The 22,685-nt window shown below is 41.8% G+C and overlaps 3 protein-coding genes across 4 annotated transcripts; 2 read left to right on the top strand and 1 right to left on the bottom strand.

The window, feature by feature from the left end:
* The first annotated feature begins 2,743 nt into the window (after positions 1-2,743).
* Positions 2,744-9,645, top strand: MCTS1 (MCTS1 re-initiation and release factor). Its single transcript, XM_030967845.1, has 6 exons — positions 2,744-2,869; positions 3,452-3,604; positions 4,314-4,411; positions 5,497-5,630; positions 6,652-6,719; positions 8,571-9,645. The coding sequence occupies exons 1-6, from the start codon at positions 2,859-2,861 to the stop codon at positions 8,650-8,652; spliced, it is 546 nt and encodes a 181-aa protein (XP_030823705.1). The 5' UTR covers positions 2,744-2,858; the 3' UTR covers positions 8,653-9,645.
* A 1,447-nt stretch (positions 9,646-11,092) lies between these two features.
* Positions 11,093-13,235, bottom strand: C1GALT1C1 (C1GALT1 specific chaperone 1). 2 transcript variants are annotated; one of them, XM_030967609.1, is made up of 2 exons: positions 13,188-13,235; positions 11,093-12,718 (listed from the first exon to the last, which is right to left on the bottom strand). In XM_030967609.1, exon 2 carries the CDS (start codon positions 12,711-12,713, stop codon positions 11,757-11,759), a length of 957 nt encoding a protein of 318 aa, XP_030823469.1. In that variant the 5' UTR covers positions 12,714-12,718; positions 13,188-13,235; the 3' UTR covers positions 11,093-11,756. The 2 variants fall into 2 exon arrangements, with proteins under 2 accessions (XP_030823469.1, XP_030823470.1); XM_030967610.1 differs by lacking the exon at positions 13,188-13,235 and adding an exon at positions 13,126-13,169.
* On the top strand, positions 12,893-13,633 carry LOC115914989 (translation initiation factor IF-2-like). Its single transcript, XM_030967899.1, has one exon. It carries the CDS (start codon positions 12,893-12,895, stop codon positions 13,631-13,633), a length of 741 nt encoding a protein of 246 aa, XP_030823759.1.
* Positions 13,634-22,685: the final 9,052 nt, after the last annotated feature.

Here is a 22,685-nt window from a genome sequence, read left to right on the forward strand (position 1 = left end):
GCTCCGGGCGGTGCACGGCGGCGTTCGCGGCAGCTCGTCCCCCCGGAGCCTGCGGCCTAGGCCGAGGCCTGTTAGCTTGGTTTGGAAATGATTTTTCTTACACTTATTTATAAACAGTAATTTAGCGTCAGCTTTTTGATATGATTTTAATACATATAGGCTTGCACTGGGCTACAGCCTATGGTTTGCTTTTGTTTTGTTTATTTATTTTGTAACTTTTACAAACAAGAACAGGACTCGTAGGCCTTCAGAGTCTCTTTTTTGATGTTGGTGGATCTGTTACCAAAGGGACTGTAAACTCCCCAGGAATGTTGTTAGGATTCAAACACTGTTGACAAATGGCTGTGGAAAAAGTAACAAACCAAGTGATGAGGTTTTGTTCCAGGAGATTGAGCAGAGAGCGTACACCTCGTACAGCAGACAGCAGAGCTTCTCAGGGGAAGTCTAGTGGCACTTTTATGTTGGATAGGAAAAGGTGGGCTAACTTATCTTGACAGAAACTGGTACATAGAGATAGGAATGTAATGTTACTGAGGCTCTTCTGGAGTATGTTTTATGACTGAGTCACTGTCAGACAACTCCTGAGGCCAGGAAGGTCATGCTTGTGATGTGTAGAAAAGTACATTTGAAAAAAACCAGCAAAACAAAGCTTCAGTCTGGTTTTGACTGGCTTTAGAACAGGTTGTATGGTTCCCAAGGCTACTAAATTACATTCCGAGTCAGATGTAACAGAAATAAACAGGTTTGCTAAGTAAATAAAACTTAGGCGAGTATGCCGGAAAGTTTTGCTCTGTTCCCCATTACTGTCATGTTCACTTAAGCCAAATTAGATATGAAGTCTAGAGATGTGAGAGATGCCAAATTTCTACATATTCTTGGTTCATTGAAAGGATTGGATTTGTAAAAAAGACATGAGTAAGAGTCCCTTTTCCTGAAGTTGCTGTCTGTGCAATCATTCAGGGCCAGGACAGTCAATGAGTTTGTCCCATCAGTTAGAATATTCAGCTTTTGGATATGAGAGAGCAGGTGGAGGCAAGGTGATGTTCTGAGGATCCAGGAAGAAGCCAGGTGTGATGGATTTTCCCCCTTTTCTACCAAAACTTATGGGGGAGGTGAAATCCTAAGTCCTTTCTATTTAGCATGTGATCCTGAGGGATGGTTTCTGTCAGAGGAGTTGCTGGATGTTCCCCTTACTTTGTCAGTCTTGTCAAGGTACCATGCTTTTAAAATTTTGGTACTTAAAAGTGACCCTGCAACCAGAGCAAATGTCTCCAGCCTTTTGGTGTTGAGGCTGAACAGTAACAGTGCTTTAAGTTAGCAGAAGTGTAGAGGTAAGACCTTCCTCTTGACCAAGGCAATATTTGAAAATTTGGGCCTAATCCTGCTGTTTTAGGCAGGTGTGAAAACAGTGGCTGAGGTGACTTCAGTGAGATGTGCTTTCTCAAGAAGGGTAGAAGTTTACCTTTTGTTTCTATAATTTGAGATAGAATATGATGAACTTTTCATTACATTAAAAAAAAATGTTGTTTGCATAGCAAAGTATTATGTGATGAAAACTTTTCTGAGGATCACCAGAACATATGGAATAGTTTGTCAGTGTGATTAACTCCCATTCTCATTTTCTAATCCTGGGGATGAGCAGTGTCACTGTGTTTCAGTTAAAATTAAATTCTTGATCATCACTCAGTATTTTTAATGATGCTACAAAGTAGATGAAGGTGGCATTCATGAATGAAATGCTTGACTATTTATGTAATGCTATAGTTAATTCTTATCCTTTTAAAAAGTTATTAGTGTGGTTTTCCCAAAGCTGTAGTGCACTATTTAAATGATACCATGTATAAAGCTTGGTTTTACTTTGTTTGGCTGATGTAACTTTTAAGTATTAGGTTTTAATTATGTGTATAGTTTCAAAGGTGATTAAATTGTTTTGTATGGAAAAAAGAACTCAGTTGTTAGCACAATGGTAACCTGGTGTTTTATGTCCACTCCTCCCTCCCCTTTATGCCAGTGGTGGCATTTCCCTGACTCTAAAAGAAACTGGGTGATCACCTGCATGTCTATTTATATAGCAAACACCAGCCTGAAGAACAAACACAGGTCTGCTCCTCAATGAGTGAAAAAACAGTGTGGTAAATTCTGTCTGCCTATGGCTTTCTATTCACAATTGTTGCATCGTGATGGCAAAACCTAATTTGATTCTAATAAACACTATGGATGGCCGTCTCCACTAGAATCCATCTGTCTGCCTGGCAGCCGAGATCTTCTCTGCAAGCCAGGCTTCTGCTCCCTCCCCTCCTTGAAGATGTGGCACTGTCACCTGGGCCCGATTCCCTGCCCGGCTCCAGTATCTGCTGTTTGACAAGAACTCTATTTCCCCCCCAGATTGCTGTTGACAGTATCTTGTGTCCTTCTCTGAAGCTGTCGCGAGGATAGCTTCTGCTCCGCTAGTTTGAAGATGGCTGTGTTTTTTCCCGTTAAATATATTTTGTGTTTAAATAATGCCAGTAGCTATTAGCACTTCGCTCTTCTTATTTTACCAAAAATCGATACATTACCTGGGAAAACATCGCCGTGCCTGTAAGTACCAGGCAGCCGGTGGCTGTGAAAGCCCAATAATAATAATAACAACAATAATACAGCGTTGTGCGCGGGGCAGCGGTGGGCAGGGGGCGATGCCGAGGCGGGCGGCACAGGCACCGCCCCGGCGCTGCCGGCCGGCCCCGCCCGTTCCGCGGGGATGGAGCGGCGCTTCCGGCGGGCGCGGAGCGAGGCACGGCCCGGCCGGAGCCGCGTGTGAGCAGCGCCGAGGCTGTGGCTGCCCGCCCGCCGCCGGCCCCGGCCTGCCCGCCCGCAGGATGTTCAAGAAGTGAGTGCGGCCGGGCTGGGGGCGCGGGGGAAGGGAGGGGAGGGAAGGGGCCCGGCGCCCCCTCAGCCCCGGGCTCGGCGCTGCGCTGGCGGGAGCGGCCCCGCGGCCTCCTTGGGCCCCGCCGCCCGCAGCCCTCGGCTTTGCCCAGGGCACTCGCTCGGTAAATGGAGCTGAGTCATTAACTTATCCCAACGTCGGCTGGTACAGGGCGCTGGTCGTGTTTCTGTGGTGGACTTGGAGGGTTCGCATCGGAGCAGGGCTGTGGGTGTTTGTGTTACCGGCAGAGTTCTCTTGGAGTTGGATAAAATAGCGCCGTGGGCCAGGGTTTATCTGTGAGACTGAACATGGGCTGTGGCCGTACAAAAAGTTTAGGGATGAAGACAGGCTACTAAGGGGGGACCTCCTGCCTTCCCCCAGCCCAGGTGTTCCCCGGGGACAAATTTGATATTAATGAAATCCTGCGCTTGAAAGTTGGACAGTCAGTCTGCTACTAGACTTCTGTAGTGAATTTATAAACACTTCTGAAGACAGCTCCTGAAAAATACATCTTTTGTGCATTTCTAAAATACTTTCACTCTACAGATTTGATGAAAAGGAGAATGTATCAAACTGTATCCAGCTGAAGACTTCCGTTATTAAAGGCATCAAGAATCAACTGATAGACCAGTTTCCTGTTATTGAACCATGGCTAAACCAAATCATGCCAAAGAAAGATCCAGTCAAAATAGTAAGATGGTAAGTATCTCTTCTCTTAAACTTTGCTTTCAAGATGCTAGGATTGCTTCCTTTGTTTCCTTTGTACAGTAAATAAGCCTACCACCTTTGATAGGCATCCATCATCTCTTAATAACTAGTAGTCCTTGTTATGGCCAGAGTGGAAAGTTGGCACGTGCTCATTGTACTTTAAAGGCATGTGCTAGTAGGATGCTTGAGGAACTTAAAAATGCTTCCTAGTAGCTCAGGTGCAGTGTATTCAGGGTGTCTCCAAGGATCAGCCTGTTATTGAAGGGAAGCATTCAGCTTTATGCACATAGAAGCTCAAAATTGTTTGGATTCCTGTTAGTAACATTTTGTATTATTTTTGGGCTTCCATGGATTATCTTGATTATTTTCCTTTTTTTTAAATAGATAGTAGTACATTTTTGCTGATTCCTTCTCATTATTCACTGTTTGTATTGCATTCAGAAAGCAATGGCAAGGAAATGCTGTTTGTGTATTTTGTCAGTAGGTTTCTTCTTTCTCAAAGGGGGAAGAAGGAGACCACTGCTGAAGAACAAGTCATACAAAAAGATAATATTTTTAGTTTTAAATGTTGTTACTAATTGACTGTTTTTATTCTCAGGTGCTAAGATAGACCACACTCCATTAAGTAAAATACTGTATTTAAAGCATAAAAGGGTTAAGTAGCACTTGGATTTTCTTTTTTTTTTATTAAATCTTGCAGTCATGAACATATAGAAATCCTCACTGTGAATGGGGAGTTGCTGTTCTTCAGGCAAAGAGAAGGGATTTTTTACCCGACGCTAAGGTTGCTTCACAAATGTAAGTTTCCTGAGGGTGGCTGTGCTGGGAAGAGAAGGGTGACAGTGTGATTCCACAGGACATCTGTAGAAACAAATTAAAAGGAGCTTCCATTCCATATATTCCATGCATATGCGTATTCCAGAATAGATGTTAAAGACACAGTATGCTTTCTTAACTTGAATTTATTTTCTATTTCACGTGTCTATGTTAATTGCTTCCATGCTATATGCTAAGCAATCTGAACTTAAGTAAGAATTAAATTGTGTAAAGCTCTAAAAAAATCTTGAGAGGCTCCCTTAGGACAGAGATATAAATTTACTGTTGTTGGTCCCTATCTTTTTTCTTTCAAGTCTTGTTATACAAATACTTGTAAGTTCTTACTAGAAAAATATCTGTCTTCCTGAGTTTAATGATGTATATCTGTCTCCTGTAGGAACTTGGGCTGCATGCTTTTTACTTTTCACAATTTACTCTTGCATTTTTTTTCTTGCTGTTCTGCTTGATTGTGTTACTCTGTTTTGAATCCCAAAGAATGTTATTCAGTCACATCTTGGTGTTGGAAATGCTTCAGGAGTGTGCCTGCACTTGAAGGATGGCTTGGAAAGCTGACAGCTTTCATGAATTTTGTCTTTGTTTGCCTTTTTTGTTCTGTTAACGTTGAACTGTTTTTCTTTCATATTGGAGTAATTTGTTAGAGTACATGGACTTTGCAGGATTTAAGACCCCTTGATTTTAAGATGTCTTAGGATGGGCACTTGTGTGGTTGTTTTTCCTACGGAAAAATTCTTGCTCAGTCTATGGGTCTGTGAGTGTGCAGGAGCCATAGCCTGAAGTGCTGGATTACCTTTGGTTCTCAGATAAAAGATGTAATCTGGGAGGACAGTATTTGTGTCCCTTTGGCTCAGTATTTTTGTCCCTTTGGGTCAGTATTTGTGTCCTTTTGGGATGGTACCACCCAGCAGGAGCTCAGGTAGTTGTTTCTCAAACTTCCTACCCTTGCAGGACACTATATCTAATTGCCCTGTTTAAACTGACTTTATAATGAGCTGTTCATGTTGTGCTGGTGCTGTATTAATGGCAATGCTGTGTCTTTCCCCTCCTAGACCCATTTATTCTCCCGCATCAGCAGGTTGATAAAGGCGCCATTAAATTCGTCCTGAGTGGAGCTAATATAATGTGCCCTGGCCTGACATCTCCTGGAGCAAAGCTTTACCCTGCTGCTGTTGACACTGTTGTTGTATCCTTCTTAAATATGAATTATTGCTCACTGTGAGATGAGTTACATTTCTGTTCTTGTGTTCTCAGTTGATTATTATCTGTATTACTTTGGGTTTTAATTTGATTTCATGAAATAACTAGTAATCAGAAAGGAGCTGCACAGGTTTAGATATTGCTTGGCAAGGTTAAAGTTGTTCATATTTTTTCACTTACTGTATGTTCCAAACCACATAACTATTCCTGCTGTCCTGTTGGGTGGGCTGCTGTTCCATTAATCTCGTTGGTAAGTGGAGCTCCTTAGTGATTTTATGCAGAATGGAAAAGTAGATGAGGTGCAGTGTAATTTGTGCCCTGCCATGTTAGTCAATCTTGTATTCCCTTCAGAAGAATTCTCCTATTCATAGGGAATTAGGAAAGGGAGTAGGATCAGCTTTACTGCAGTCAGGACTTGCTCTCTGTGTCTGAAATTAGTGTATGTAAAATGAGGAAAGTATGCTAATTCACTCCTTATATTACTGAGAAAAGAGCCCTGAACAAATACAGCATTTATAACACCAAGCTGTCCTGCTTTTGTTGTTAGTTGGATGCTATAGGAAAGATCAGCAGTTAACATCACGTGTTGCTAAACTCTGAAAAGGACACATGTGATTTCAGTACTTGTGGTTTTTAAATGGGTGTCTCAATTCTTCTGTGCCTTGGAATCTAAAATGGCCCCACAAACATGTGCTGTTTTGTTCCAGAAAGGCAGAGACTGTCATCTCTTTGTTAGACACAAAGGAAGAAATTTAGCACTGGGAGATTTTTTCTGTAATTGCTGTTCCAAGTTCATAAATGCATGCTTTGTTCTACACACTGATTCAATTGTTAAATTCAGTGCATTGTTTTGCTTATCTTTAAGAACTGGAACTCTAGAATTACTAAAGGATTAAAAGTTCAACACTGGCTTTTGAAAGTGTTTTTGGAAGTAATTTCTTCATATTGCTTTGACTTTTCTGAAATAGTTTAAAAATAACTCTGTTTTCCTTAGCAGTAATTTGTAGGCAATTATGGCAGAGGGGAAACAACATGCATTGTGTGTGGGAGTAATGAAGATGTCAGCTGAGGACATGTAAGTGTTTTAAAAGCTGAACTATAACCTGTCCCATGTTATTATTCTTATGTTAGTTTGGAGTATAAGCACCACTGTCAAGCTTACTGCATTGCTGTTGCAGCGTGTGTTGAGTACAGAGTACTACCTGGGCTAGGCAAGAGATGTAATTTGGATTTGAGAGGATTGAAAACATTGAAGAGACTTCTGTCTGCAGGGACAGCAGAGACTCAAGTCCTGCTGGATCTTGGTTGCCTGTCCAGGCTTTTTTTTTTTCTCTGTGGCCTGCTCTTTTTCTTCGTGTACCCACAAGTAGCTCAGCATTCCTGCTTGATGTGCTGACTAACTTAGCTGAGCCTCTTGTGAAATTTAGAGTTCTGCTTGGGATAAACAGAAAACTATTTGAGAAGGAAAAGAGATACAGAAAATGAAAATGGATGTTAGTTGTTCTTGGCTTTCAGATAGTGCTAAATCATAAGTAGCTAAATCACTTTGTTATTTTAAGTTCTGTTAACATCTTGTAGGATGTGAGGTGCACCCAGCAGGCTGTGTTGGTTTCCAGACCTGTCTGTCACTTGGGGCAGTGAGGAAGCTTTTTTGGTGGAAACAAGTCAGTCTTTTTTGTGTGGTTAACTCCCAACAAGCCTGTCCTAAGTCATAATAGTCACACGAGGCAGAGATGGGGGAAGTGTCTTGGAAGACAGGGATAGAGTGGGACTGCTGAAACCTGGATTTGGACCTGCTGTAGCTGTTGAGGAATTCTGTTCTTCAGGATTCTTTGTGATACTTCAAAAGACTCCAAGAGTAAGTGTAAAGAAAAGCTTCCTGTGTCCCAGTCCTGAGAGAGCAGTGACACACTGTGATCATTGCAAACCAAGGTCCTTTGTATACCTAACTTCAAATCCACCAGCCTTGCATCTGAATATCCTGTTCCTGTGAGAAGCAACATGAACTGGAGAGGAAAATGAAATGATACTCCTCTCTGCAGCCTGTTAGCTGCTTTTTTTGTGTCACATTGTTCCACAATTTTCTGGTTTAGGCAGTGGGATTTCAATCTCTTGGTGTAATTACTCCATATAATATGTTAATATTGTGTTAGCAGCATTTCCCTCCCTGATACTTTTGGACAGGTTGTGTAGGTAATAGAACACTTGGTGTAAATAGAGTAAATTGTAAAACCTGTTCTCGCTCCCAAAAAGAGGTTTGTTTTGTTTATTGTGCAAAACTAGTTCATTGGTGTCTTTTTTTAACTGGAAAAATAAACAGACAGAAACCAGTAATATTTTTAAAAGATGACATGACTCAAAAGATAGTCAATACTATGGAGGATAGTATGTCTCTAACAAGCTGAATGTCCTTGGCAAATAAATTTAGCATTTTTAATTTTTTATGAAGTGGGTAGATGACCTGCAACTAGAAGTGAGGCAGCTTACCTGCATTTGATTGTGTCATTGGCACACTTGGAACCAGAACTTGTTAGATTCTACATTCCAGTCATCTTGTACCACATCCTGTGCTTGGAGGAGAGGTGCACAACTGCTGTGCTACTTTGATGGAGAAATGGTAAAATGGAGAAAAGTAGCAGAAGTGTTGTCTGAAACACTGTGTCCCACAAAGAAGTAGTAAAAATACTGCGGAAAGCTGTTGAAAAAACGTGGAAGGCAAATATTGTCCTCTTATCAGTCAGCTATGTGGGCACATGTAATAACAAATATTGTTTCTTGTCCACCTGTTGTGGAAGATAAAGACTTTGTGGTTGGTAGCTTTCCCCTTCCAGTTGACAAATGTTGCAGTTTCTACTTGAAATAATGTATTTTGTAGTGCTCTCGTATTTAACCTAGCTAATACTTCTGTATGTTTTTCCTCCTACAGTGAGAAGGTCAACAAAGGGATTGGTATTGAGAATATCCACTATTTAAATGATGGCCTTTGGCATATGAAGACGTACAAGTGAAACAACAGGAACTGTTACTCCAAAGGAATGCACTTAGATTAAATGTGGACTGCTTTGTAATTCCTTGTTTTTAATGTGACTGAATGTACAAATTATTTTGTTCTGTGGCTATGCTAAATAAATCAGTTGAATGCAAAAGTAGTGTTAGGCTACAATAGTTTTCTAGATTTCTTTTTATTACAGTTATTTTGTTTTGTCTTAAACCTGAGTCTTCAGTGACTGAAGATATTTGATGAAAGACTCTGCATGGACTGTGAGTAGACTATTTCAAATGGAAAGGAGGAAAAAGCCAAGAAATGTTTACATTTTTGTGCTCTTCTAAAAGCGTAATATAAAGTGTGTGTGAAATATAAATATGGTTTACAAAACTTCTGAAGCATTTCAGATTTTTTCTTGACACCTTGTTAGTCTACCTAGTTTCTTGAATGTGGAGAAATCAGGTTTTTGGACATTATTTTTTAACTTATTAAGAGCATTAACTTCATTTTACTTAAGGAGTTTCTCTTTTTAATATGCATTTGTCTGTATAGGATTTATGAACTCAGACTGATATGTGGGTTAGAAATTCTTTTATGGTGGCTCATATCTGAAGACTGTATGTGTGTTCAGATTTCTACCTGCCAACACTTTGATACTGCTCTCCTTCTAGAGGAGTTTGTAGTACTGGTGGGCACACTGCCAGTGAAGCGTGTGCCACCCTGGTGCCTGATGCTCTCTACTCCCTGTGTGCCGCCTTATTTTAGGAGCAAAAACAAAATCACTGTTAAATAAAGGCATGACAGCAAAACATGTTTTTGAGTTTAGCCAGGAGCAACTTTTTCAGGTGGAACTTGAAGAGCTCTCAGCTTGTGCACACTGCCACACGTCTCTGTACAGCTACAGAAGGGGTTCAGGAGCACTGTGTGTCTGTCTGGATAACCCAGTCCTTTGTTCAGCATACCCAAAGCTATGCCTATGGAAAAATGGAAAACTGTAATAAATTAAGGAAACTTTTAAGGTCTACCACTCATAACTGTCTCTGGAAGCATTTATTAATATTTCAAGTCTTTATTCTAACACATGCATTTTACAGCAGCAGAATGTAACTTTGTGTGCCAGTGCCTTGTCTTGGTGCTGTTCTGCAGGCTTGGTTTCCCCACCCTGGACCTTTACAGATGATAGTAGCCAAGGTGTTCTCCAGCTGATTCTAAAGCCAGATTAAGACATGGCAGAAGGAATGCTGCTTTTGAAATTCTGTAAAATTATTTACAAGACTGTACTTCTGAAAATGATAGGGTAAATCTGAAACTATCAATGTAGGAAGACAAAATTTAAGCAGTGTTGCAGAAAGAGTTCTGATCATACCTCAGAACTTCAGAATGCTGGTGAACATTTCTGTGCATCTTAAAGATTTCATTGTAAATGTATTGATTTCTGGTACTATGGGAAATCAGCTAATTCTTCAGTGTTGGTGTTTTTTTTGTGTAAAATGAGCTAATCTTGCCTTTTGTGGTTTGCTTCCATCTTATCTCTTCCTGTTGTCCTCAGCACTTCAAATCTGTGACAAACAAGATTTTTTTCTTGTTGGAATTGTTCACTCTCATTCTCCTATGACTGCTGTTGCTGCAGGGGGTCAGAACTGTTTTTAATAATCAAACACTGAAAGTTTTGCTTGCTTTATCTGGTTTTGTCTAAGTTTTTGCAGCTGTATTAATCTGTAAGGAGATACAAGTCAAATCAGGCTTAATTTATATACCAGGTTAGCAAAACATCAAAGGTACAAGTTTTACCTAGGTTTTGGCAGCAATTGTATTGCTGTCAGCTGAGCTCTGACAGATGGGGGGATGAGAAGGTGCTTCTTGTCTCACCTTTCAAATAGCAGCTGAGCTGTGGGAGCCTGTGTGGGGGTCTGAGCAGTTGTCTTACCTTGTCAAAAACCTGATGCTTAAAACAAACAACCCAAGATGTGGATAGTCTCATCAGCTCTGAAGCAGCTGTTTCACTTCCCCATCTGCCCACCTGCAGCTCAGGGTAGGGTGTTACAACTGCTTGGTTAAAGGTGAGAGAACAGAGTCTGCTCCTGTGTTTTATGGATATTGTAATACCAACAAAGCCTGTGACAGTCACAGATGTTACAGATGGATGTAATACCTTCCTCAAGTCTTGAAACACCCATTCATGTCAGGTCACTGAATTCTAAATGGAGTAAGTACTGAAGTGCTGTTTGCACAGGCTGTGGGTGGATAGGAGTGTGACCCAGGAACTTGTGTAAAACTGAGTGCACTCTATTGTTAAAAAAAAAAAGCATGAAAAAACCCTAAACCAAACATCAAATTGTACTGACAATTAACCAACTTCTTCCTTGTAAACACTATTAGCATTCACTAACAGGAGCAAAAATAATACTGAACCTTTATTCTAACATGCTTATAGATGGAGTGAAATTTTAAATGAGCAATTAATCTTGTGCTAACAGACTCCCTGACCATGTTAATACCTATTCAAATACAGTTTATCGTTTTCTTCTGTCTGCTTAGAAACAGTAGTCCAAAGGGCACTTGATATTACTCTGCTGCAAGATTTCTTGTTGCCTTGCTTCCTGCTGTTAGAAGGCTGTACATGAGGTGGAAGGTGCTATGTAAGCTCAAGATATTGAGTGTGTATTGAGTGTAAAAGAAATAGCTTAAAGTTACAGTCTTTGAGACTCAATCTGTAGTCAGTTTTATTGGTACAACTTAGAAAGATATAAAGACATTCTAGAAATGCCTGGAAGAACTGAAATAATCAAAGTCTTGCAAAAATATATTTTTAAGAGTAGACTAAAGTTCATTTCAGTTTTCATTAATAAATATTTACATGTACAAATCCCCCCTATAAACTTAATTTCATTTTATAATAAACATCAACATCTTTTTATCATTTTCATTCCAGCACTGTCAAAAGCCAGAAACATTTCTCTATAAAATATTTAGAAAAAAAATTCTCCTTCCACTTTTAAAATGAAGAGCTTTACCAACCCTCAGTGTGCAAAAGAACCTGTACACCAGTACCAGAATGTGTCAGTACAACTGTGTGTGTTGTGACAAGAGCCAGCTCCATGGTTCCAGGCCTTCCCTGAGGCCCCATCAGTCATTGTCTGAGCCCGGAGGGGGCAGGAAGACCAGGGCGTCGCTGTAGGAGTGGCCGTAGGGCCGGAGCCTGTACACGCCGTACATCATCACGTGCATGTGGTTGGGGGCCAGCCCGCTGAAGGTGATGGCCATGTCGGAGCAGCAGCCGTCCACCACCTGCTGTGGGTGCGTGGACATGGCCTCCTTGATGAGGGCCCCCACGGATTTAGTGTTAAAGACGTCTTTCCCTTCGGAATCTTCAGCGTTTTCGGCAAACACGCCGCCGTACTTCAGGCAGATTGCCAGCTGTTTGTCCTCTGCCAGTTTCCAAATCATACCTCCCTGCTCTGGGCACTTGTCAGGGTCTTCAAGAACACGGGAGAGGCGTCTTAGCGACTCAATGCTTAAGACGATCCCTCCCTCGCCATCTACATACTCAAGGTCACCAGATTTCACAGTGTGGCCTATGTAAAAAGGCTGAGAGGGGTCCTTTTTCAGTAAGAAATACTTGAGATTTTCAATTATAGCAAATGTTGTTGGATATGCAAGGAAGAACCAGCTGAATTCATCCTTATAGCGTTCGTACGTTATCTTGTAAGCTTTCCGCATCATTGCCCACATATCGTTTGTGTTGACGGCCACAGAATCGAACACTTTGACCTTTTCTGAGCTGTAGAATTCTGCCTTGTCACAGTGCTTGCTCCAGGTCTCCCTTGCTGCAGCCCAGTGCCCCAGATCTTTTGGTTTGACAAGGATGATACAGTAAACATTGATGTTTTTACTAAGCTCCATACGTTCACCTTCTGAGAGGTTTAAGACATCTTCCTTGTTGGGAGCCTGGATGTGATGATGCTCGTGGTGATGTGCTTTGGTCCCGTGGCCCACCTTAATGTGTCCGAGGAGTGTAACCAACATGCAGAAGACTCCTCCAAGCACCACACCCTTGATGAAGGAGCTGCTTTCGGAAATCATTTTTCCTAGAAAAGAGATGCACTGTAAGAACTCACAGGAATAAGCGCACTAGTGCAGGTTCCATACGGTTCTAATGCAGTCCTCAATCTCTAAACCCAGCTGCAGTTCCCTTATCTCCCGCACCGGGACGAGGCGGGTGAAAGCGGTGATCTCCAGGTTCCCGGTCGCAGCTCTCGGTAATGGTACGACACGAGCCCTGTACCCCGGCCCCTCTCCGCTGCCGTGACCGCACGGCCCCGGCCCCGCCGTCTCCTCGCCCGCAGCACCGAGAGGCCACGGGACGGGCTCGGGCGCTGACGCGGCCCGCGGGGAGCCCTCCCGGAGCCCGGTCCCCGCCTGCCCCGCTCCACGGCGCTCGGTGCCGGAGCCGCCGCAGCTCCCCAGACTCCCGGACCCGCGGCCCCGGCGGTACCGCCGCTCCCGCCGCAGCTCCCGGAGCTCCCCGACCGCGGCCCCGCCGCTCCCGCCGCTCACCGGAGCCGCGCGCGCCGCCCCCTTCCTGCGCCGCCGGAAGCGCCGCGCGGCCGCCCCGGGCTCCGCGCGCTCGGCGGGGCGGAGGCGCCGCCTGGCGGTGCGGGCGCGGCCCTGCCTCCCTCACGGCCCTGCCTCCCTCCGCTCCCCTCAGGGACGGGGACAGCCGCGGGCTCTGCCGTGCCAGCGCCGGTGTTAGAGAACCTTCCCACTCGGACCGTTCTGACCCTTGGCAGTCACGCTCCCAGCGCCAGGGACAGTCGCTGCTGGGACAGAAGCCTCTTCACGGCGGCCCCAGGCACACGACGGGTCCCCCGCTTGGCTCCCCCCACACCGCGCTCGCACAGTCGGACCAGGTTTCCTCACCGGTTCGACCTCAGGTTTCCCATAGCTCAGTCTCGGATGTCTCGTCCCATAAAGAGATTTATTCCCCCCACAACAACACCTAAACAGCTCGAGCTGGTTCCTCCGAGGAGAATCCCAGTTAAGCAACCCCTGGGCTTTTATCCCTTCACAATGCCCCCTCCCACAAGTGTCGCTCTCCCTCCTCAGTCCCCTACCCCTGCCCCAGTCTCTCTGTCCATCCACCTCACTGGCGCCCGTCCTCGTCCCCTTTATTATCCAAAAAGATCGGCAGTTCCGGGCTCCTGCGATGTCTGTCTTTCCATTCACCTGGCTGGCATCACCCATCTTTATGCCCTTTGTTATCCCAAAGATTGGCAGTTCAGAACTCGCCTCGGACTCCCATCCAGAGCTCAATATGCATCACAAGCCATATCTGGCAGGAAAAGTTCAACTTTTCAGCACAAACTCTGCTTTTAAATGAGAAGGTATATGACTGGGGACAGAATAGTAAAGGAAAGGCAGAACTGGCCTTAAACTGTATCCACGGTCAAATCAAATATAGCCAAGTATATCTAGGATCAAATATATATCAAGTATATCAGTATTGGAGGTATATCCAGGGACAAATCCCGGACATACTGCCATAAATTTCCTATCCGACACAATAAACTGTGCTTAAAGCATGGTACATGTCTCGTTCCTCTGCCTCCCTGGCAGACAGCACAACACACACAAAATTAGTTAATATTTAGAATAACCAAAAACCTTATTTACAGCTGATAGAACTTTTTCTTTTCTTCAGTGATAATTATTCTGATCTCCAGATTGTCAGAATCACTTTCATCAATTGTCAAGAACTTGGAGTTGACACCTGATTTGAACAAGCATCACAGAACAACAGTTTGCTCCCTTTTTCCACCTGCCTCTTGGGGGAAAAAAAAAAAGGTTTTACAAGTTTTATCTCTTTGTTAGCTGATAAACTGTACCCTTAAGCCAAGACATCGATTAGGATAAAGCCCTATACAGTTTTTCTCTATCTTGTAAGGTATATCCTGGCTGGATGAATTTAGCAGGTTTTATATTAGTCAATTTACAGCTGAGGTGCTCTGGATTTTACGGCACCTGTCTGGGTGCCTCAGATGCCTCAGTTATTTGGTAAGGTTTTTTTTAGGCTGTACTGTAGAATTCAATGCTTAACAATGTTATATTCGGCAAAAAGACCTGTGAGATGATTGATTGCTTAGCTCTTCTGGACCTGGGGAACAATTGGTGGAGGTTCAGGTAAAACTGTTACAAAATAATTCCTTTGGCTGGGTTAATGCATGTCCAAAATGGCTCAGTTCAGTGGAACTAATGCCAATTACACACAGTGATAGGAGAGCACTGTCAGCTTGTACAGGTAGTTCTGTTGCTGCACTAGGGGAACGTCACTCATCCTGTATTTCCTCACCTGACTTCTTTAAAGGAGTAAATATATGGACAGTCAGGTTTTTATCACATACCAGAGTCTAGAGATGAGTTCAAAGCTTTTTTTAGCATCTCCTGTTTGCAGAATCAATTGTGGCTTTCAGGGCTTCAGTAGTTGCTTGATCAGGTACATTAGAGAGATTTGAATGAGTTGCGACTCACTGCTTCAGCAGATGCTTCAACAAATTGTTTTCCTGCTTAACTTCAGTGAGGTTCTTTCCAGGTCTCTGACAGAATGACTAATGTAGCTACAGATCTTGACTGTTGCTTTAATGTCTTTTCAACATTGCTTTTATCCAGCAGTAGATCAGTGAAGAGAAAGTCTAAGCAACATGGAAAGCATGCTACAAACCCAGAGAGACTCTCTGGCTTCTGAAGTTGTTGCTTGGTGTTAAAAAGACTAAAATGGGATTGTAATGCATAAGGTCTCACCACAGTGATTGTGAAGTATTTTGGAGCTCATTTAGACACACATGTACTCCTGTTAACTATCTATCTCAAATTACTACATGAAACTATTCTTAGGAACTTCAGAGGATAAGTATTTGAAGTCACTCTGCCATTGGCTGGGAACAAACCAAATCTTGTAACCGAGAAAGGGCCAGCCCTAACATGGAAGTTAAGTGGGGAAAGTCAAGGGAAACGCTCAGTCATGTTGTAGGAATGAGCAGGAGAACTGATTCTTCTAAGATCACTGCAAATGGCCTTGTATTAGTTTTGTATTAAAACACGCACTCCTGTATTCATAGGGAGTATTGCCAGATTTCAGCTTTGAGTACTGACTCGCTGTCCATGGAGATGTTCATTGGCTGCAATGTTATCTCCTATTTCCTACTGATCCTTCATAGTGTCTCTAGGACCCTCTGGAACAATAGCAGCCTTTGGAACCTACAGACCTGTGTCAGGATCTACACTGTTGACAGAGCTCCATGGTTCATTGCTTATCTCCATAGACAGAACTGTTTCTTTGTTATTTTCTGTTTGTCTTTCTTCACTGGCTGTAGCTGCATTTGCCTTCTAGTTCTCTTTCTTGCCTCCAAGGAAAGACATCAAACATGTTCTCGCTGTGTGGTGCAAAATATCCTTGAGAGATTGGCTATTATCAAAATATATTTGATGGGAACTTTGTTCCAATTAATGTGAAATGTTTCAGCTGACACATGACTTGTCATCTTTTACAGGTACTGCGTGTTAATGATCACAAATGAGTGTCCAGACCCATCTGTCTTCCTGTTATGTGTGTGTGCAGGGGGAGGCTGGGCTGGAGCCTGCAGTTGCACTCAGAACAGGTAACTGAGGCCAGGGAGAGCTATTGCAGGTGTTTCTGAGCAGTTAAAACACCAGCTGAGCTACATGTCATATAGAGAGAACTCCTAATTAGGAGATACTGTTGGAATTAAGAGATGCAAAGGTGAGGTTCAACTGGGACAGCTCACATTGTTGTCACATCATCCATTTATTTATAATGCTGAATCTACTGGAAAATGCACAAATTCTACCTCTCCATTTGACTGCGTCGGAAGAGGGAGGTTGTTAGGAATGAAAGGGGAGAGCTTAGACAAGTCTCTGCCTTGCTCAGCTCTCTGGCACTAGACAGCAGCTTTATTGAGGCAGCCAGCACCCCAAAACCCACTCTCTCTCTCAAGTCCTTAATAATGACCAATCAGGCCTATTACAACGTGAATTATTTATTGAATAGACATAAGGAAAACAGAATCAAGGTTTTAACAGGCTTACTTACAACACAGGATAAACAAAAGAACTACTACTAGATAAAAATACAGCACACAATAATAAAGGTACCCATGTTACAGCTAGCAAAGAAATAGTACAGATTAGAGCCAATGTCACTTACCAACAAATGATTGTGGTGTGCAAAGAGTCTCCTAATTTCTCTAAGTCCCAGGGAAGAATCTTGATGTGAATGTCCCCACATTGATGAGACCTCTCTACACACTCAGAGAGTGTAGAGGAGATTTCTGGTTTCATGAAAATCATAGTGGTCTTTTATAGCTGTAAAAAGTGCTTGTATGTCAGTCACTTGTTTTTGGCTTATCCTTTCCCACCACTCAAGGAAGGATGTTTATTGCTGGCTGAAGGGGTTTTCAGCTGAGGTAATTCATCCCAAGACAAACCATTCTGGCCTAGCTTAGCCATGGGGGAAGTAGAGATAAGCTTTTGCTGTGTCAGGAGGTGAAAGGTCCTGTCACAGGGGTCAAGTATGGTTATGGTCTGAAGGCTGCAAACTCACCTTGAATAGCTGAACACCCATTTGAGCCAACAGAGATGGTGTAGGAAAAGGACTTTTAAGAAGAGGTCAACTATGTTCTATTACAGTATGGTCCTTCCAATCGTTTCATGCAGCCCATAAAGTGTCTAACTGAACAAACTTATCTGCTGAGATCTTCAGTCCTATTGTTGAAAAGTTTGGGAGTCCCTGTTTTGAAGTCATACAATAGTGAGGTGGAGATTCTAGTTTGCAGGAAAATAAAGCCATATTTCTTGATTCAGTTCACAGGCACCTGCTCAGCTCAGCATTTCTTTTGGGGGTAGATGGATTCCTGAGCCAAACTTTAGCCACCTCTTCTGAAAATTTTGGCCTGCATTCTCTTTTTCACTTCAGTTTTACATTTAAGAATCTGGAATCTGAAAAGACACAAACTCTTCGTGGGTCATGTGCATCTTGAGTCATATACAACACCAAAACCTTGTCATAAGGGTAGGCACTGGACAAGGGAAGAAAGATTTAAAGCCATCAAGTGTTATATTTTTAATACTTATTTCAGAACTCAGTTTGAAGTATTTACCTTTGAAAAAATGTTCTCTCCAATTGTTGGACAAAATGTGAAAATTACAGTTGAAATTCTCCTGTGTTTATAGGAGGTAATGCATAATATGATCTTTTAGACTTGAAATCCGTTAAATTGATGAACTATGTTAAACAAGTTTTAAATTGCTTTTCTCTCCTCTTTCTTCCATGAGCACTGCCAGGGAAGAGCTTGGCATTGACATGGCTGTTATTTAGATGATGCCCTCAAGCTCAGGAAGGCATGTGAGAAGGAAAAGATACGTGACTCTAAAAGAACTTTGGAGTGCTTTATAATTTCTTCAGTTTTTCATGTGTGTCCCTGAATACAAAACCCATCTTATTCTCTGAGTATGCTAAATCAATCAAGTGAATGCTAATGTCCTGCTGGCTCCAGCAATTCAGCTGGAATTGAACTATCAGAGACAATGCCTAGAGCTGAGCTGACATCGTTGTGAGTGGCTCCAATGCAAAAGTACAACAGAAAGAGAATATAAACTAGGCATTTTAATGTCAACTCTCTTAGAAGCACAGGAAAAAAAATGAATCATCATTGATCAAATAGAGGAAAAAAAAAGAGGCAATGATAGGGAAATCTTATTTTCACTATCCCAAAGGAAAAAAAAAGTTGAGATGAAAATAGCATTCTACTAGAAGGAATGGGTTCTTAATAGGCCTTTAAAATAAAATGCATGAAACAGTGATGCAGTGATTTTGTGGCATCTTTAAGGAGCTTAGTGTTGTCAGTCTGGGATTATTTGAATAAGGCCCTCTGGAGGAAATTATGGGATGCTATATGCTGCATAGTCTTTTCTCTTCTCCCCTAATTTCTCTAGAGCTTCCATGTACTTTATACTCTTTATGTGCGACTTTTGTTTTTAATAAGTGCGATATCTAACATACTCATAATTTGGAGAGTACACACATCGTTTAAGATGCTGATATGCTGGTACATGGGTAATTGTGCCCTAGTTCCTGCTCATATCTAAACATCTATCTTAAGGTAAATAAAGCAGTAGCTGATTGCTACACCTTTGGGTTCAAATTTGCTATCTCATTAATCTGAAGAATTTTAATTGAGGAAAAAATTATACATGTTTGGATCAGTTATATCAGTACAAGAGGAGGTGAAGCTGCTATGACAGAATAGAGAAATCTGTTTAGGAATATGAATTGTCAGTGATGTGCAGTATCTATTCACATGCTAAAAGATTGAATTAAAAGTGGTAATTATGTGCTGTTTTTGCTGCTTAAGTAGTTAATGCCATTATAACTGTGCTGCTTAATGGAAAAGCTTAGAATCAGACTAGCATGGGAATACTAAAAATTGTAATGGATTTCTGCTCAAGTCATTCTTTCTATTACGAAACAAACCCACCAAATATATATAACTAAGTCTTTGGATTCAATTATTAATCCTCTCTTCCAGTTTGAAGAGCAGAATTATCACTTAACAGCAGTTCTCTGAAATAGAATTTTAATGATTCTAGTCATCTCATAGTTGGACATGTTTTTTCCTGATCAGTACAGAGTCAGAAGATTCTTAGCGCTGAATCAGTTTTAATTATTAATCTCAACCAGGTAAAAAATATAATGTCAACAGCATGTCTTGAGCACCTTTCAAAGAATCTGTCAGAAATGTCCTCTGTGGGTTGTCATGTGTTACTTGGCTTCTCTGCATGAGGAAAAGGCTTTGGTACATGGTATTGGAATGAGACTGTAGATATAATGCATAGGAAGAGAAATATGCCATATGCCTGGAGGGATTCTTTTGGCCTGATCCCAGCATTTCATAGTTCTAAAACAAATTTGATGGGCTTCATTATAATGCAATCCTGTCTCCCCAAGGGAATTGCAGTAGTTTAGGTGAAACGCCTGTTTTATCTTGGGAGGAAGAAAAGGAAGCAAGTAGAAGACTGAACAGTTGTGTGTCATCCTTTTACAGGTTGGTGCTAAAGCAAATGGATTGAGGTGTTGTGGTGGAGTAACTCGTGCTCCTTGAATGTGTATTTATGGTTTGTAGGGAGGTGCTACTGGGGCAATTGCTGTTGCAAATTCAAAATCAGAAATAATCTCTTGCAGAAGCTCTGCAAAACATTTCTAGCAGGAATACAGATAAAGGTAGAAAGACCAAGTTCAAAAAACCCTTCTGTTTTTATTCTTAGGCACATATTTTCATCTATTCCTGCATCTGGTTATTCTCTGCATCTGGTTACATCCCCTCTGAAGACTCTATAACTCAGGGGAGAATCTGCTCCTTGGTGTTAACTACCAAAGGTGCTTTGTTCCCAGTGTCTCATGGCAACTATCTGTGCTTTTTGATTCTTATGCTAGAGAACTAAAGTTATTTATTTAAAGCATTTATTCTACAGAGTGCATGTCATTTGACACAACAGTAACTTACCATCAGCAACTTCCTGGCACATCTGTAAATCAAGTCAGTTGTTTAGGCCAGCAAGATGTCAGTCCTTCCTCACTGCTGCTGTTTTGGTAATTTATATAGCATAAGTCAAGACTGACCAAGATGTTTGTTTGGCCTGTTACTAAAGTAGTAAACTTCTGGGCATTCTACAGAGAATACCCACTGTTCCAGTTTGCCAATCTGTTTAGATTATTACATACTTTTTCATTTTCCACGTATTTCTATTTTGTTTTGGCTCTTTCCATACCTTAATGACAAAAGGGGTGTAATAGATTCATATTTTATGTTTCCAAGGTCTTTCTGATGAAAGTGTTGGGACTTTACAGATGTACTCAGTTTTGCTGACCTACATCAAGAAAACAGAGTGGTCTTACAGCAAAAGTAAGACAAATGGACAAATATTGTGAGGTTAAATTTATTTTGCTTTGAAAATGACAACTTGATACAAGTTGGCAGAAACACTCATATGCAAACAAGAGTCTTGAAAGGCTGACTCTGAGGTTCTCTGATGTTATTGGGATCAATGGAAATGTTGCTGCTTCATTTTCTGCTCTGGTGTGAAATTGTCTGCAGTAGCTAGGCTAATTGTGGGATTTTTCTTTTCTGGGATTTTTCTGGATGGATGCCCATCAGGAATGACACCACGATCAATATTAATATAGGTCTTAATACCGTTCTCCCTCCTCAGCTTGAAGTGAAGGGGAACTGGGAGTGTAGGATCAAGCCCTTAATTTGTTTCTTACACTTGATTTGAGGCTTATTGTCTGCAGGCAAGCTAGAAGGGTAACAGAGTAACTCAGGCCTGTGAACAACTCATCATGTTAGGCAGAAAGCAATTGGGTCCAAGGCACAGCATGTTGGAACTTTGCCACTTCCTTTCTCTCTCAGTACTCTTCTGCCTTCTCACTCCTCTAAACAGTCTCTTCCTCCCTTTCTGTGGGTAACTGGGCTTCCTTCCTGAAGCCTTCCCCAATTAAAACTGCATTTGGAAATAATTTTGTATTTGTGCTTGATACAAAAGTTTTCAAAGGAGTTTCACAGACACTAATCAGGGTGAAAATGCAAATCTAAAATCTGTCTTATTTGAAAGTTTCCTTTGGAAACCATTTAATTTCTTACAAGCACACTTTGGCAGATGATGTGGCCCTTATAGTAATAAATCACAGGAACATGAGACACTTCACTGCAGCTGTGACATGGCTAGTTAGGATCCTATTCAAGAAAAAGGCTTAGGCAATGTATTTTCTTTCCCATACTTGCTGTACCATTTCCCCCCCATATAGTTAAAGTGAAAAGACTCTCAGAATGCTCTTATAATTGTCTTCTTAGAGTTATAATCTGCAAATGCTTTTTTCTAAAAGATAAAAATACCCAAATCTTAATGGAGCCTTTTTAAATGGCACAGCAGTAACTCTCCAACCTCCTTCATGGTTTCCTAAATCTCTTTAATAAGGTTGAGAAGCAGCTTACAGAGGTCTCTCTGATTAAAGGTTTGACCTGGAATTACTTTAAATTTGTATTATGGAGTCAGCAGGTTTACTGTGGTAAGTCTTAACAATCTTTTGAAGTGCTTTGCAGGTAGAGCTGTAAAGACTGTAAGTGTTCTATAAAACTTGCTAAAACCACAGGAGAACCAGTTAGGCATCAGGGCACTCTTGGAAAGCCATATCCACAGAGCACAGGGAACAGGATGCCTTGCTAGTTTAAAGCCTGGGTTGGCAAGTCTTGTGACTGGGATTATATGGCACTATTTCAAGCAAAGGAAGCTGGTTTCAGTCGTCCATGAGGCCCCTTCTACCCTATGGCCAGGGTTCCTGCAAGATTATTATCACTAAAAGAATAACAATTCTAAGAAATTACTCAAATCAGTAAGAAATACAGCCAGGACAGTGAGTTTCATGGAAATTAATATGCCCAGTGCTTATCTCCATGCCTGACTTGGCTCAAAGGAAGCAATCAAGGACACAAAAGCCTCTGAGGCCTTTCAACCCCACTAATTTTGAGTTTTATATCTGTAATTTTTTTAGAAGGTGATGTTCTCCTGAACATCACCTAACTCTGCTAACAGATTTGTTTTATTTGTCTGTGGTGGTCCTGTAATTCTGCTCAATGGAAATCCTTCTTTAGAGGATGAGTGGCCTCTAAGGCTTGGGCAAAACTTTCAGTATAGGGCAGTTTTATTGTGCAATTTTTAATGGTTGACTGCAGGTGTACTTAGGAGCAGAGCCATCCAATATCTACAGTATTTGTCAGTCTTAGAAAGGTCAGATTTTCATTGGCAATGTCCTTTTTCTTAAATTTTTTGCTTTTGTGGTTGGACTTTTTGATGTGAATATACTGACAGTATTCCTGTAACTGCCAGCCAAGGACAGGAAGTTGCAGCTTGCAGAAGTCCGTTTGCAATATGGGTGTTGTTTGCTTTGGAGAGTCTGTTTGCTAGGTCTGTATGTCAAATATCAGC

Source organism: Camarhynchus parvulus, chromosome 4A, assembly GCF_901933205.1.
Source record: "Camarhynchus parvulus chromosome 4A, STF_HiC, whole genome shotgun sequence".
Taxonomy (NCBI): domain Eukaryota; kingdom Metazoa; phylum Chordata; class Aves; order Passeriformes; family Thraupidae; genus Camarhynchus; species Camarhynchus parvulus.